The following is a 15,205-nucleotide window of genomic DNA, read 5'->3' as shown; positions in this document are numbered from 1 at the left end:
AGTCTGGCACAACACACACAGATATATATTTAAATAAGTACTTTCATATATTGTGGTATTCATAAGTTGGTAAATCACTCACAGTTTATCTATGTTTACTTACAAAGTACATTTGTGCCACCTAGTGCCCAAAAATAATATTAATTTAATGCAGTTAATGGAGTGATTTTGATTCAGCTAGGTTCATTGAAACCACGAGTGTCTGTATTGGAGGACCCCTTTTTGTTGTTTAGAGTGCAATAATTCATCTGCAGTAAGAATCTACCAAAAAAACACAAAAACTTCCGTTTATAAAGCTTTCCTTATACATGGATACTTCTTAGGTTACTTTGTACAGCAATGGGCTAATCAAGAAGGAGAAAGTGATGAATGGAGTTTAGAGAAGATTGAAGCACCATCGCAGAGAAGGGAAAGGTTTTTGAAAGCAAGGGGGATCCAGAGGGTTGGTGGGGGGGGGAATGGTGCTGCTAATGGTGAAGTGAAAGAAGTGGAGAACAGGTAGAAAATGAGGGTCGAAACAGCAGAACATCCATGAGGTACTATTGCTGGATCCATGGATGGGTTTGAGAGAGATCAAAGATCTTAAGGTCAATTCTCTGCGGTGTTGGGGCCACGGGAACTCGGCAAGCAGTCCGGTGTCCTGGTAACTGTCACAATGCCTTCATTCTGCAGCCGTCCTCTGTGCCAACTGCCACCAGGGCAAACCAAAGGTGCTGCTCCTTGACATTAACCACAGGTTTTCTGACAGATTTCCCAAGGTACCAATTGTGCGTGCCCATTAGTGTTCTTCTGTGGCTGGCTCCATCCAAGTGCTCATCCAAGTCTTCTATGCCCTTACTCTCCAGGGAGTTGGCACATGTGCTACTCTTGGCCCCTGGCCTGGCTGCAGAACACTTGTGCTCAAGTGTATCATTGGGTGGAACTTAAATACCCCCACCACCCAAAGCAGGCAGGGAGGCTGTGGGATCTCCTAATTGAGTGGGAAGGCATGAGGTGGAGAGGTTGTCGTCTTCCTGACTTATCACAATTAAGTCCGGTAGAGGAAGGGTTGTGTATGGCCTTTCCACTTGGAGGCCTATTGAGGGCTTCATCCCGCTGCCACTGGTACTCTACTAGCGGTGGGTGGGGCCACATCATGTGGGGGTGCAGCCAATTCACCAGAAAATATGATGACAGGGCCACCACTGTGGCCTTTAAATTCAGTCCATTTTGTGCAGATCCCACCTCTAATTATCCTCTAAGATATGTGCAGTGTCAGTATCTGAGATGTTGGTTGCAAATGTGAAATCAAAGTGACAGTTCGTCTTCATCATCACCATCTTCCTGGTCGTCTTCAACTGCCTGGCCAGGTTGTACTTCCTGGATATCTAAAAGACAAAGACACAGGGTAAGATTTTGGTGTGGGGTGAAGAAGGGAAGGTAAAGAGTGCATGCTTCATCATCTCATCATCATCGTGTATGCTCTGCCTGAAGGCAGGTCCTTGGTTCATAGTAGTATTTCCATATCTCTCTATCCTGTGTCTTTTCATTCACCAATAATTTCCATCAATTTTCAAACCATCCAGCATTGATGTTCTCTTCCTGTTTATTCCTTGAAACTTTCCCTCCACAACATCTCTTACAAGTCTGTTTCCTTTGAAGACGTGCCCTATCCACACTCGGTCTGATCCTAATAACATTCAGCAAATTTCTTTGTTCTTTCACTCTCCTCAGTACTTCACTATTTATTACTGTTTCTGTGCAGCTGATCCTTTCCATTCTCCTACAAACCTACATTTCAAAGCTATTTAGCAAGCTGGCCACCTCCTTCCACAAGGTCCAAGTCTCACATCAATACAAAACAACACTCCAAATCCAGCCCTTTACAAGTCATTTCTTGAGTTGTTCATTCAGCTTTCTGGCAACCATCTAATCTTACCAATATCTATCCTTCCTCATTGCTGTACTTGTTCTTATTCCTTTGCTGCACCTTCCTCCTGCAGATATTATGCTCCCTAAATACTTAAATTCTTTCACCTGGTCTTGTTCTCTTCCTTCTATGAACATGTGAATATTTCTTGCTGATTTTGTGACATGCGTCACTTGGTTTTGCTGATGTTCGCTTTCATTCCAAAGTTCATGCATGCTGTCAAAAGTCTGTCTAATAGTTCTTATAATCTTTATTCTGTGCTTGCTACAAATGCTTCGTCATTTGTAAATCTAACTGATGTTCTGCTGCACTCCCCCCCACCCACCTCAATCTTAACGCCAGATTCTGTGTCTTCAAACAATTCTTTGATCATTGCTTCCACATAGACATTGAAAAGGACTGATGATAAACAACAACTTTGTATAAGTCCTCTTCTAATTACACAATTCAAACTCCCCTTTGGCTACTCTCACTACTGATGCCATGTCCAGATTTCTTACAAGTTGTTTCTCTCTCCAGTCTACTCCAATGTCTTTCAGCACTGTCCAAGAGTTTAATCCAGTTAACCTGACTGAATGCTTTATCAAAATCTACAAAGCAACCATATAATTAATATCCAAATTCTAAACCGTGCTCACTCATTAATCTTTTGCTTCCCTCATCCTCCCTGAAATCCAAATTGGTCACCTCCAATGTAGTTCAGCCCCTTCCCACTCACTCTCTTGTTACAATTCTCTACACAACCTTCGATGCATGGGCATGGAGATTGGAACAATATTGTTGGAGAAGGAAGAGATGACAAAGAAATAGGACCATGTGACCTTGGAAAAAGAAATGAGCAAGGCCAAAAACAGTTAGATTTTTGCAGAAGAACAGGACTCATGATAACAAATACTGGTTTAGGCATCATAAAAGGTGATATACATGGAAAATGTTTGATGACACAGGAAGATTTCAACTGGACTATATAATGGTGAGACCAAGATACAGGAATAGTGTTAAGAACTGAAAAGCACAGCAGGGAGCCAATGCAGAATCAGATCATAATCTTGCTAAAATGGAAGAAGATCCAAGGTGGAATGTGCAGAAAACGATGGAGACTAGAGAGGCTGAAATAAATAAATGGAGAATTTGTAAATGAAACACTGGCTAGAATGGATAAGGAATGTGCACTGAAAACAGAATAAAGAATCTGTCGATGAAGGAGAGGCAAGTAAGATTTTTATGATGAATAAAGGTCATAACCATGGGTGATGACTGCAATGCTGCAAAGAATGGAAGAAAGGCGGAAATGGAAGAAAATCAACACTGAAGAAGACAAGCTTTAATACAGACATTTGAATAACAAATTTAGAGGAGAAACAGAAAAGGTACAAGTACCATGGTTAAAACAGCAGTGTGATATACTTGAAGAATTGGATCAATTATTTAAGTTAGACCTTATGTATGCAAAAGCAAATTATTGGTAGAAGTGACCACCAAACAGTCCTCATGGGGACAAAGTCCTGTTTTCTCAGAGGACGCCCTCCATCATGTTGTGTAGCACTACCAACACACGAAATGGAATAGATTCAGAACAAATAAAGTGGATGTAAACAGGTATGATATAGTCGAGATTACAGAGACATGGCTGCAGGATGACCAGGGATGGAAACTCAACATCCTGGGGTATTCAGTATTTAGGAAGGACAGACAAAAAGGAAAAGGTGGTGGAGTTGCATTGCTGGTGAAAGACGAAATTAACGCCATAGTGAGGAAAGATATTAGCTCCGACGATGCCGGAATCTGTAAGGGTAGAGCTGAGAAACACTAAGGGGCAAAAAAACGTTATGGGGGGTTGTTTATAGACCCCCAAACTGTAGTGGCGATGTTGGGAATGGCATTAAACAGGAAATTAGAGACGCATGCAATAAAGGAACATCTGTAATTATGGGTGACTTTAATCTGCATATAGATTGGGCAAATCAAATTAGTAACAATACTGTAGAGGAGGAATTCCTGGAGTGTATATGGGATGGTTTTCTGGACCAATACGTTGAGGAACCAACTACAGAGCAGGCCATCCTAGACTGGGTATTGTTAATGAGAAAGGAATAATTGGCAATCTAGTTGTGCGAGGCCCCTTGGGGATGAGCGACCATAATAAGATCGAACTCTTCATCAAGATGGAGAGTGACGTAGTTGATTCTGAGACTAGGGTCCTGAATCTTAATAAAGGAAACTACAATGGTACGAGGCGCGAGTTGGCTATGATGGATTGGGAAACGTTATTTAAAAGGATGACAGTGGATAGGCAATGGCAAACATTCAAAGAGCACATGGGTGAACTGCAACAATTGTTTATTCCTGTCTGGAGCAGAAGTAAAACAGGAAAGATGGCCAAACCATGGTTTACAAGGGAAATAAAAGATAGTAAAAACAGAATTACCTGGAAAAACTCAGCAAGTCTGGCAGCATCGGCGGAGAAGAAAAGAGTTGACGTTTCGAGTCCTCATGACCCTTTGACAGAACTTGAGTGAGTCCAAGAAAGGGGTGAAACATAAGCTGGTTTAAGGTGTGTTTGTGGTGGGGGGGGGTTTGGGTGGGGGGAGAGAGAGAGAAGTGGAGGGGGTTGGTGTGGTTGTAGGGACAAACAAGCAGTAATAGAAGCAGATCATCAAAAGATGTCACAAACAACAGTTGTTTGTGACATATTTTGATGATCTGCTTCTATTACTGCTTGTTTGTCCCTACAACCACACCAACCCCCTCCACTTCTCTCTCTCTCCCCCCACCCAAACACACCTTAAACCAGCTTATATTTCACCCCTTTCTTGGACTCACTCAAGTTCTGTCGAAGGGTCATGAGGACCCGAAACGTCAACTCTTTTCTTCTCCGCCGATGCTGCCAGACCTGCTGAGTTTTTCCAGGTAATTCTGTTTTTGTTTTGGATTTCCAGCATCCGCAGTTTTTTTGTTTTTTTGTTTTTATAAATAAAAGATAGTATTAGATCGAAGGAAGAGGCATGCAAATTGGCCAGAAAAAAACAACAGGCCTGAGGTTGGGAGCAGTTTAGAATTCAGCAAAGGAGGACCAAGGGATTGATTAAGAAGAGGAAAATAGAGTACAAGAGTAAACTTGCAGGGAACATAAAAACTGACTGTAAAAGTTTCTATAGTTATGTGAAAACAAAAAGATTGGTGAAGACAAATGTAGGTCCCTTACAGTCAGAAACAGGGGAATTTATAATGGGGAACAAAGAAATGGCTGACCAACTAAATACATACTTTGGTTCTGTCTTCACAAAGGAGGACACAAATAATATACCAGAAATGTTGAGGACACAGGGTTTAGAGAGAGGGAGGAACTGAAAGAAATCAGTATTAGTAGGGAAATGGTGTTGGGGAAATTGATGGGATTGAAAGCCGACAAATCCCTGGGACCTGATAATCTACATCCCAGAGTACCTAAGGAAGTGGCCCTAGAAATAGTGAATAGTGGTCATCTTCCAAGATTCTATAGGCTCTGGAACAGTTCCTACAGTTGGAGGGTAGCTAATGTAACGCCACTATTTAAAAAGGAACGTAGAGAGAAAACAGGGAATTATAGGCCAGTCAGCCTGACGTCAGTAGTGGGGAAAATTCTAGAGTCTATTATAAAAGATTTAGTAGCTGAGCACTTGGAAAACAGAGGCAGAATTGGACAGAGTCAGCATGGATTTACGAAAGGGAAATCATGCTTGACAAATCTACTGGAATTTTTCGAGGATGTAACAAGTAGAGTTGATGAGGGGGAGCCAGTGGATGTGGTTTATTTGGACTTTCAGAAGGCTTTCGACAAAAGTCCCACATAAGAGATTAGCTTGTAAAATTAAAGCGCATGGGATTGGGGATAGTGTATTGAGATGGATAGAAAACAGGTTGGCAGACAGGAAACAAAGAGTAAGAATAAACGGGTCTTTTTCCGAATGGGCAGGCAGTGACTAGTGGGGTACAGCAGGGATCGGTGCTGGGACCCCAGCTATTCAGTATTAATGATTTAGATGAGGGAACTAAATGTAATATCTCCAAATTTGCACAAAGCTGGGTGGGAGGGTGAGCTGTGAGGAGGATGCAGAGATGATTTGGATAAGTTGAGTGAGTGGGTAAATGCAGTATAATGTGGATAAATGTGAGGTTATCCACTTTGGTAGCAAAAACAGGAAGGCAGACTATTATCTGAATGGCTATAAATTGAGAGAGGGGAATGTGCAACGAGACCTGGGTGTCCTCGTACACCAGTTGCTGAAATTAAGCATGCCGGTGCAGCAGATGGTGAAGAAGGCAAATGCTATGTTGGCCTTCATAGAGAGAGGATTTGAGTACAGGAGCAGGGATGTCTTGCTGCAATTATACAGAGCCTTGGTGAGAACACACCTGGAATATTGTGCAGCTTTGGCCTCCATATCTGAGGAAGGATGTTCTTACTATAGAGGGAATGCAGCAAAAGTTTACCAGACTGATTCCTGGGATGGCGGGACTGACATATGAGGAGAGATTGAGTCAGTTAGGATTATATTCGCTGGAGTTCAGAAGAATGAGGGGGTTCTCATAGAAACCTATAAAATTCTAACAGGACTAGACAGGGTAGATGCAGGAAGTATGTTCCCGATGGTGGGGGAGTCCAGAACCAGGGGTCACAGTCTGAGGATATGGGGTAGGCTATTTAGGACTGAGATGAAGAGAAATTTCTTCACCCAGAGAGTGATGAGCCTGTGGAATTCGCTGCCACAGAAAGTAGTTGAGGCCAAAACATTGTATGTTTTCAAGAAGGAGTTAGATATATCTCTTGGGGTGAAAAGGATCAAAGGATATGGGGAGAAAGCGGGAGCAGGCTATTGAGTTGGATAATCAGCAATGATCATAATGAATGGCGGAGCAGGCTCGAAGGGCCGAATGGCCTACTGCTCCTATTTCTATGTTTCTGTGTAAATCCAGCAGATCTCACAACTGGGCATCCATAAGAAACTGTGCATATCAGCAGCTGCAGAATTGTATTGAGCCATAATCTGTAGCCTGATGGCCAGCATATGCCTCAATGTACCATTACCATCAAGCTGCAGGAGCAACCCTGGTTCAATAAAGAGTGTAGAAGATTATGCCAGGAGCAGCACCAGCCAGAGATGCCAACCTGGTGAAAATATAACACAGAATTACATGCCTGCTAAACAGTTCAAGGAGCATGCTATAGACAGAGCTAGGCAATCCCACATCAACGGATCTAAGAATCGCAAAATGACAGCACAGAATGATACCTTTCAGCCCACTGAGTCCACACTGGCACTCTGCAAGAGCAACTCTGCAGGTCCCACTCCCTCAGCTTTTACCTCTAACCCTACAGTCTTTTTCTTTTCAACTCCCTTTTGAAAAATACAATTGAATCTGCCTCCATCACAGTTAAGTCAGTGCATTCCAAACCCTAATCATTAGCTGAGTAAAAAAATATTTTCTCATGTCTGTCGCTATTGGTTCTTTTCCCAACCATCTCAAATCTGCATCCTTTAATTCTCGACCCCTCAAAAAGGGAACAGTTTCTCTCTATCTACTCTGTCTGAACTCCTCATACTTTTGAACATGTCTATCAAGTCTCCTTTCAATCTTCTCTTCACTAAGGAGAATAACCCCAGCTTCTCTGATTTATCCTCATAACGGAAGCACCTCATTCCTGGAACTAGTCCCATAAATCATTTCTGCACTCTCTGTAAAACCTTTACATCCTTCCTAAAATGTGGTGCCCAGAATTGTGCATGAGAAACAGACCAAATCTTTGAAGTCCTATCACATCCAGTTATGAATGGTGGTTGACAATTAAATGACTAACCAAAGGCGTAGGGTCTAAAATCATCCCCATCCTCAGTGATAAGAGAGACCAGCTTGTCAGTGCAAAAGTCATGACTGAAGCATTGTAACCATCTTTAGCCAGAAGTGCCAAGTGGATGATCCATCTCGGCCTCCTCCTGAGTTTCCTACCATCACAGATACCAATCTTCTGACAATTCAATTCACTCCACATAGTGTCTAGAAATAGTTGTAGGCTCAGACAGGATACAACAAAGGCTATGGGCCCTGACAATATCCTGGCTGTAGTACTGAAAACTTGTACTCCAAGTCAAGCAATTAGTCAAGCCCTTAGTCAAGCAATTCCAGTACAGATACAACATTGGCAACTTCCCAGCAATGTAAAAAATCGCCCAAGTATGTCTTGGCCACAAAACACAGGACAAATCCAATCTGGCTAATTACCACCTCTCTCAACCAGCAAAGTGATGGAAGGTGCAAGAGGTGACGGAATGAACTGGCCAGCAGCAAATTGGATCGGTCCCTAGTCACATGCAGTAAGTGATATCACTTCGGGCAACCATAAAGCCATACTGGCACCAGCTCACCAATGTTAGCAACAATGCATGCATTGGCAGGCGTAGTGCGAACCAAGAGCACATGCACAACTGTTCCTGACACAGGGCAAATAAACATCAGGAGTTGCCGTGTTTTGTTATCGACCTGACATCTTTTATACACACCTTTTTCTGCCTCATCTTCCTCCTTCTCCTTCATGCTCCAGGAGCTCCAGCTTTTTATCCTGACTTTTCCCCTCAATGTACCTCAACTGTGCCCAAACTATCTCCCCTATAAAGGCAGCCCATCGTTCAATTACAATTTTACCTGCCAATCTTTGATTCCAATTCACCTGAGCCAGATCTGTTCTCACCTCACTGAAATTGGCCCTTTCTGCAATAATTATTTTTACTCTGTATTGCTCATTGTCCCTTTCCACAATTAACCTAAACCTAATTATATGGAATCACTGTCCCCTAAAAGGTTTCTTACTGACACTTGATCTACTTGATCCATCACATTCCCTCAGATCCATCAATGCCTCCTTCCTCATTGGGCCAGAAACATACTGATCTGGAAAATTCTCCTGAATGTGGTTCAAAAATTTTTTCCCATTTTAGCCTTTACACTATTACTATCTCCATCTATCTTAGGACAATTAAAGTCTACTGTTATAACTACTCTATAGTTTTCAGATAGCTTTCTATTTTTCTTGCAAATTTGGTGAATGGCTTACTTCTGCTCCTAAGTCTTATGGCTCTCTATATCTTTCCCACTAGTTAGTGGTCTTTAGAATATACCCAATAGTGTAATGGCACCTCTACTGTTTCATAACTCTAACCAAATTGATTCTGTTATTGTCTCCTCTAGGACAACATCTCCTTCTAGCACTATAATATTCTCCTTAATCAATACTGACACTCCTCCTCCTTTCTTTCCTTCCCCATCATTCCTGAACACCTTATATGCAAGAATATTTAGTACCCGGTATTGCACTTTTTTGAGCCAGGTCCACATTATTGCCACAGCATCATATTCCCACATGGCTATCTGTGCCTACAGCTCACCAGCCTTACTTATTAAACTCTGTGTATCCACACTCATGCACTGTTGAAGTGAACAAAAAATAATATTGGGCAGGGTGTAAGACTGGCATTCCACTCAATCCCCAAGGGTTTCCCACCCAGAGTTAAGTTAGTCCTGTAATTATTAAACTCCCCAAGCTGTTAGGGGTCAGTTTATCAAAAAGAATATAAAAACAGAAAATGCTGGAAATACTTGGCAGATCTGGTAACACAATGGAGAGAAACAAAGCAAACATTTCAGGTCAGTGACTTTTCAACAGAGCTTTCATATCAAAAATTGTGCAGTGATGATCCGCCCAAGGGCAGGTTCTCTGCTAATTTCTCCAGGCCTCGTGGTCCTGCACTTTCCTCTTCAATTACTCTGAGGAACCTCCCATTTTCAACTTCATTGAGAAATGATCAATATGGCTAGGGAAAAGAATACATGAGGTGGTTTCCCATAGTCTTCCTCATATGAGCTTAAAGGAAACACAAGTCATCTTCCCAATGGTTCCTCTGCCAGTAAGCAGCCATTGTCCCTTGAGGTGCTAGTTCTTCTGCTATCACCACCAAAAATTCACATGACCCACTATTAGCCATGGCTCATACCCTGAGCATGGGATGTTTACTAGGGGTTGGGTGACTGACAAAAGGGCCATCCCATGAAATCTCAAATGACCCTGCTAATTGCACACACACAGTATTACCTAGGATACATTGCACAGAAACAGGCTTTTCAGCCCAACCAGCATGCCACATAAGATAAAAGCAAAATACTGCGGATGCTGGAAATCTGAAAGAAAACAGAAAATGCTGGAAAAACTCAACAGGTCTGAAAGCATCTGTGGAGAGAAAAACAGAGTTGACATTTTGAGTCCGTATGAACTTTCATATGGAAATTCATTTTGGCTACATTGCTCCACTGGCACCTCCTCCCAACTTTCCTTATCTAAATCTATCAGCATAACCCTCTATTCTCATCTCCCTCTATGCTTGTCTAGCTTCTCAAGTGCATCTATACTTTTCCCTGTGGTAGCGAGTTCCAGTTCTCACTACACTTTGGGTAAAATTCCTTATTGGATTTCTATATGACTACCTTATATACTCTTCCTCACAAAAGGAAACATTCTCACTGAATCCACTCTGGCAAAACACTTCACAATTTTAAAAACCTCTATTAGATCACCCTCCTTTTTTCTAGAGAAAAGAGACCCACCCCGTCAATCCTTTCCTGATATGTATACCCACACGTTTCAGGTATAATCATTGTAAATCTTTGCACTCTCCCCAGTGCCTTTATATCCTTTCTATATGGCAACCACAACTACACACAGTACTCATAAGTGTGGTCTAAAACAAGGCTCAATAGGTTTGACATAACTTCCCCAGCTACTTTTCAATTCTATCCAAGTAAAAATAAAGCCTAGTACTTGGCTTGCATTTTTATGACCTTGTTAACCTGTTAAAATTCTGAGGTCTGATCTCTACCCCACCCACATTCGCACTTTCCAAGTAATCCTCCTCTTCCCAACAAAATGTACTACCTCACATTGAGTCTTGTTTATTTCTGGATCAGAAACATAAACACAGGTCGCCATTCTAAACCAAAACGGATTGAGCCTTATTCCAATGTAATTGGTGAATGTGCCAAAGAAACTTCAACCTCTCTGAACGCCTGCCTTGTCCGCCACAAGCACGTGACCTGGCTGAGTCTCGGTGCGCACGGGCGGTCTGTGCTCGCACACGCAGAGGGCGCGCTCGGGAGGCAAATGAGCGGGTTCGCGCAGCCTGGCTCCTCCCTTGTGCGGAAGCGCCGGCCTCCGTTTACTTTGGGCTACGGCGGGCGGCTTCCGAGTGAGTGAGAGGGTTTGAAGCTGCTGCCTGTCCCCGACATGTCTAAGAACACCAGCGTCGACAAGTTCCGTCGGGTTAATGTCGATGACTACGACGAGAACAACTACGTGGACGAGGAGGATGGAGGCGAGAACCAGCTGGGACCTGACGAAGCCGAGGTGGACGCTTCCATTAGACAATATCCTTCCTGAGCTGGGCCCCGGAGCGGGGCGGGTGTACCTGGCGGGCTGGGGTCGGGTGAGGGCAGTGGATGTAGCTGAGCTTCAGGGGGAGCACTCAGGGTGGCCCCGCTTGTTCCCAAAGCCTGAGCTGTTCATTCACTCAGTGGGAAGCCCACCTCCCCCTGTCGGCTGCACTCGCTGCATTTTCCTGTGGTCTGGGCGTGGTTTTTGCACTAAGGATCTGCTTTGTGCTTCTGCATTTAATGTCACCTTATACCGTTTTTACTTAAATACTTTTTTATTTGAGAGATTTTGTGTAAGGGCACCTTGTATTTACACAGTATCAATTATTGCATTCAAGGGTGGAACACAAATGATGAGCAATGGTTAGAGAGAGTTAGACTGCTCACTGAAGGACCTGGTGGTTTTGAAGGAGCTGTTTGGGTGGGAGATGAATGTCAGAAATTTTAGGGTCAAGAATGCTGTAATTCTGTTTCAAAATGTAGAGCAGAAGATTCACGGGGAGGCATGAGGATATGGAGAGATTGGAAGATGAGGATTTTATTTTACTTTGTGTGTTTGGGTACAATTCAGTATACAAGCTTGGCTTAAATAGCCAAGTGGTTATGTTACTGGGTTTGTAACCACAAGATCAAGAGTTCAAATCTCACAATGGCAAACTATGAAACAATGTAACTTCATCTGAAACAGATGGAAACATGAAAGAGTTACAATTCAGTATAGATTGGTGGGGTAGGTGTGACAGGAGTGGAACTTAATGCAGAATGGGATTTGAGAAGGTTGGCATTTTTGTAGAATGGAACGCAGCAGAAGCTAAGAATTGCATTGGATAAATGAAGCTCTGATTTGATCAACAATAACTTGCATTTATTTCAAGTCTTTAATGGCATAAAATGTCACAAAGCTCTTTGCAGAATTTCAAACCACTTAAGGAGACATTAGGACAAGTGATCAAAAGCTTGTTTGAAGAGGTGGGCTTCATGCAGCACCTTAAATGAAGAAAAGTAGCTAGAGTGGTGTTGGGAGGGTAGTTCCAGATGTTGGAGTTTCAAGGCATGGCTGCCAGTGGTGAAGAAGCAAAAGTCAGGAATGAGCAAGAGACCAGATTTGGAGGAGCCCAGAGATCTTGTAGGATTGTATAGCTGGAAGAGGTTTCAATTGTAACAAAAGGCAAGGCCACAGAGGGATTTGAAAACAGGGATATGAATTTTGAAGTCACGACGTTGCCAGAATGGGAGAGTCAGTGCAGGTCAGTGAACATGGGTGGTAAGTGAATGGGATTGGTATGCGTTAGGGAATGGGCAACATTTCTCAATGAGCTCAAGTTTGAGGAGGGTGCAAGGTAGGAAGCTGGTCAGTAAGGAGAGCACTGGAATATTCAAATGTACAGCTATCAAAGACATGGATAAGGGTCTCAGCAGCAGATGAGCTGAGACAGTTGTGGATAACAGGTAATTTTACCAAGGTGTATGTAGCAGTCTTAGTGGGAGAGAGGATATGGGGTTGGAAGTTCAATTGAGGGTCAAATAGGAAATTGTACACTGTCTAGCTGAGCCTCAGATGGCGACCAGGAAGAAGCGCAAGTCAGTGCCTAGGGAACAGAGTTTGTGGCGGGGACCAAAAGCATTCGCTTTGGTTTTTCTAATATTTGAAGGAAATTTCTGCTCATCAAGCACTGTATTGTCAGACAGATACTGAAAAGCTTGAGAGGACGTGGTTAAATAGGCCTGGATATCGTCAGCATAATATAGAACTTGAACAGTATTTGAATGATATCACAGAGGGCAGCATGTAGATGAGAAATAGGAAGGAACCAATGAAAGAGGGCTCAAAGGGTAACTGTGCAAGGCATCAAGGCATAAATGACTGTTTCAGTTATGTTAGGGCCAGAGTTGCAGGGTGATGTAAAACTGGAAATAGGTATTCTCAGTGATAAGGTGAGTTTTGGAGCTCATCTCAAGGTCAAACAGGACATTGGGGTTCACAGTGTCAAGTCCAGTTGTCAGGAAGTGGGCTGGAACTGGAACTAGTGTGGCTGCAGTATTGCTTTTCTCAAGATGAAGGAAGTACACTCATTTGAAATTTTTGAAACATTTTGGTCACTTTTTCATGCAGAAAGAGGAAGATGTCTTTTTGTGCATTATTTATGTGGGAAACAGTGTAAGACTCTCCAACAGCTCCAGAAGACTGGGCTTTTTTTAAAAAAAGGATTGTAAAAAGACAACATGGATCTATCCCTGCCCTCACACTCTTTCATTAAAAATTGAATTATGAGTTTGGGTAAAATGATGTGAACCTTGATTACGTCACCAGTTTAGGCCCCTTCCTTAGTGATAATATGGTGGGTAAATAATAGCATTCTTAACAGAATACAAGAAATAGGAGCAGGAGTAGATTATATGGCCTGTCAAGCCCGCTCCACCATTCAATACAATCATGGCTGATCTTGGGCTGCAACTTCATTTTTCCCACCTGCTCCCCTTATTCCTTAATTTCCTGAGACACCAAAAATCTTTCTGTTCCAGTCTTAAATCTATTCAATGACGGAGCATCCACAACCCTCTGCAATGAAGGTTTCCAAAGATTCACAGCCCTATGAGTGATTTCTCCTCATTCAGTCCTAAATGATTGGCCCCTAATCCTGATACTGTTCCCCCACGTTTTAGACTCCCCAGCTGGTGGAAACAATCTCTTGGGCATCTACGCTAGCAAGTCCCCCTCAGAATTTTGTATGTTTCATTCCTCTAAACTCCAGCGAAAAAAAGCCTTTCATCATAGGACAACCCCCTTATCCCAGGGACCAATTTAGTGAACCTTCAGCCTCCAATACGAGTATATCCTTCCTTAAAAATGGAGATCAAAATCACGCACGTTACTCCAGATATGGTCTCGCCAAAACCCAATGGGGTTTCAAGATTTGTACCTCATTTGCTGTGTACTTGCTTAGTTTTGTAAAGGTTTATTTTTCTGCGATACTGAGCTTAACATCTCAACCCTCATGTGAAGTAGAGTTGCTGGAGGGCCTCTAGAACTGCACGCTAGTAATGAGGTATTCTTAATCTGCAAATGATTGGTGCAGATTGCTGTGTAGCTTTAGAATAAGAACTCCGAATATGTTTATCATAGGGGAATTAAGGATTTAAGTCCCTGACAGCATTGCTGTATTGTTCAGAATATGATCATATGATGAGATGTAAGAATTTTACAGGTTGCAGCAGATGTTAGTGCAGTAGGTACTGACATTGTAGCTTTGTTCATATTGATTACGTGAGTACCTAGAAGAGATGGTTCTGCAACTTGGAAGTGTGTTGAACAGACCCCAGACTGTCTCATACAAGTTTAGATATTGGGTATATGATACAGTCAGAAACTTGTCACTGTATTAACAGTGCAGCTTTTCAATACAAGGTTGTGACATTAAGTTAAGTGCTGCCTAAAATGGCTGCTTTGTCATACCTGCTGTTAATTTCCACCAAAGTATTTATAGGTACGAGTTTTAAAAGGTCATAAGTTGAGTAAGCTTTTCCTTGAATAGATCTTTAAACATAATTCTTATTTGACATGCAGATACAAAATGTGTGATATGGAGGCTTTCAAAAGACAAGACTTGTTTTCAGTGCATATTTGACACCCAAGCTTGAATTTGTGGTGAATGAAGGCGAAATATGAAAGTAAAACAGAAAATGCTGGAAACCCTCAGATCATTTAGCACCTGTGAAGAGGGAAAGGTAGAGTTAATGTTTCAGTTCGAAGGTATTACATCGGATGATTTGCAGTGAAATATGTGGAAGTGAATTAAATGAAACGCTATATTTTCACTGGGTTTCATAAAGTTAAGACCA

At 42.4% G+C, this 15,205-nt stretch overlaps 1 protein-coding gene and 1 long non-coding RNA gene across 2 annotated transcripts in view; one reads left to right on the top strand and one right to left on the bottom strand.

Moving 5' to 3' along the window:
• Positions 1-291: 291 nt before the first annotated feature.
• LOC121288865 lies at positions 292-11,114 on the bottom strand. Its single transcript, XR_005945465.1, has 2 exons — positions 10,991-11,114; positions 292-1,367 (listed from the first exon to the last, which is right to left on the bottom strand). It is a non-coding gene; the product is annotated as an uncharacterized LOC121288865 (long non-coding RNA).
• The window catches only part of arpc5b (actin related protein 2/3 complex, subunit 5B), a 29,121-nt gene continuing 24,992 nt past the window's right edge, over positions 11,077-15,205 (top strand). The window contains exon 1 of the mRNA XM_041207663.1: positions 11,077-11,359. Coding sequence (XP_041063597.1) covers positions 11,220-11,359 — 140 coding nt within the window. The 5' untranslated portion in view covers positions 11,077-11,219. The remainder of the gene's footprint in view (positions 11,360-15,205) is intronic.

The sequence above is a fragment of the Carcharodon carcharias genome, chromosome 16 (assembly GCF_017639515.1).
Source record: "Carcharodon carcharias isolate sCarCar2 chromosome 16, sCarCar2.pri, whole genome shotgun sequence".
NCBI classification, from domain to species: Eukaryota; Metazoa; Chordata; class Chondrichthyes; order Lamniformes; family Lamnidae; genus Carcharodon; species Carcharodon carcharias.
This window is presented reverse-complemented; position numbering and strand designations above follow the sequence as displayed.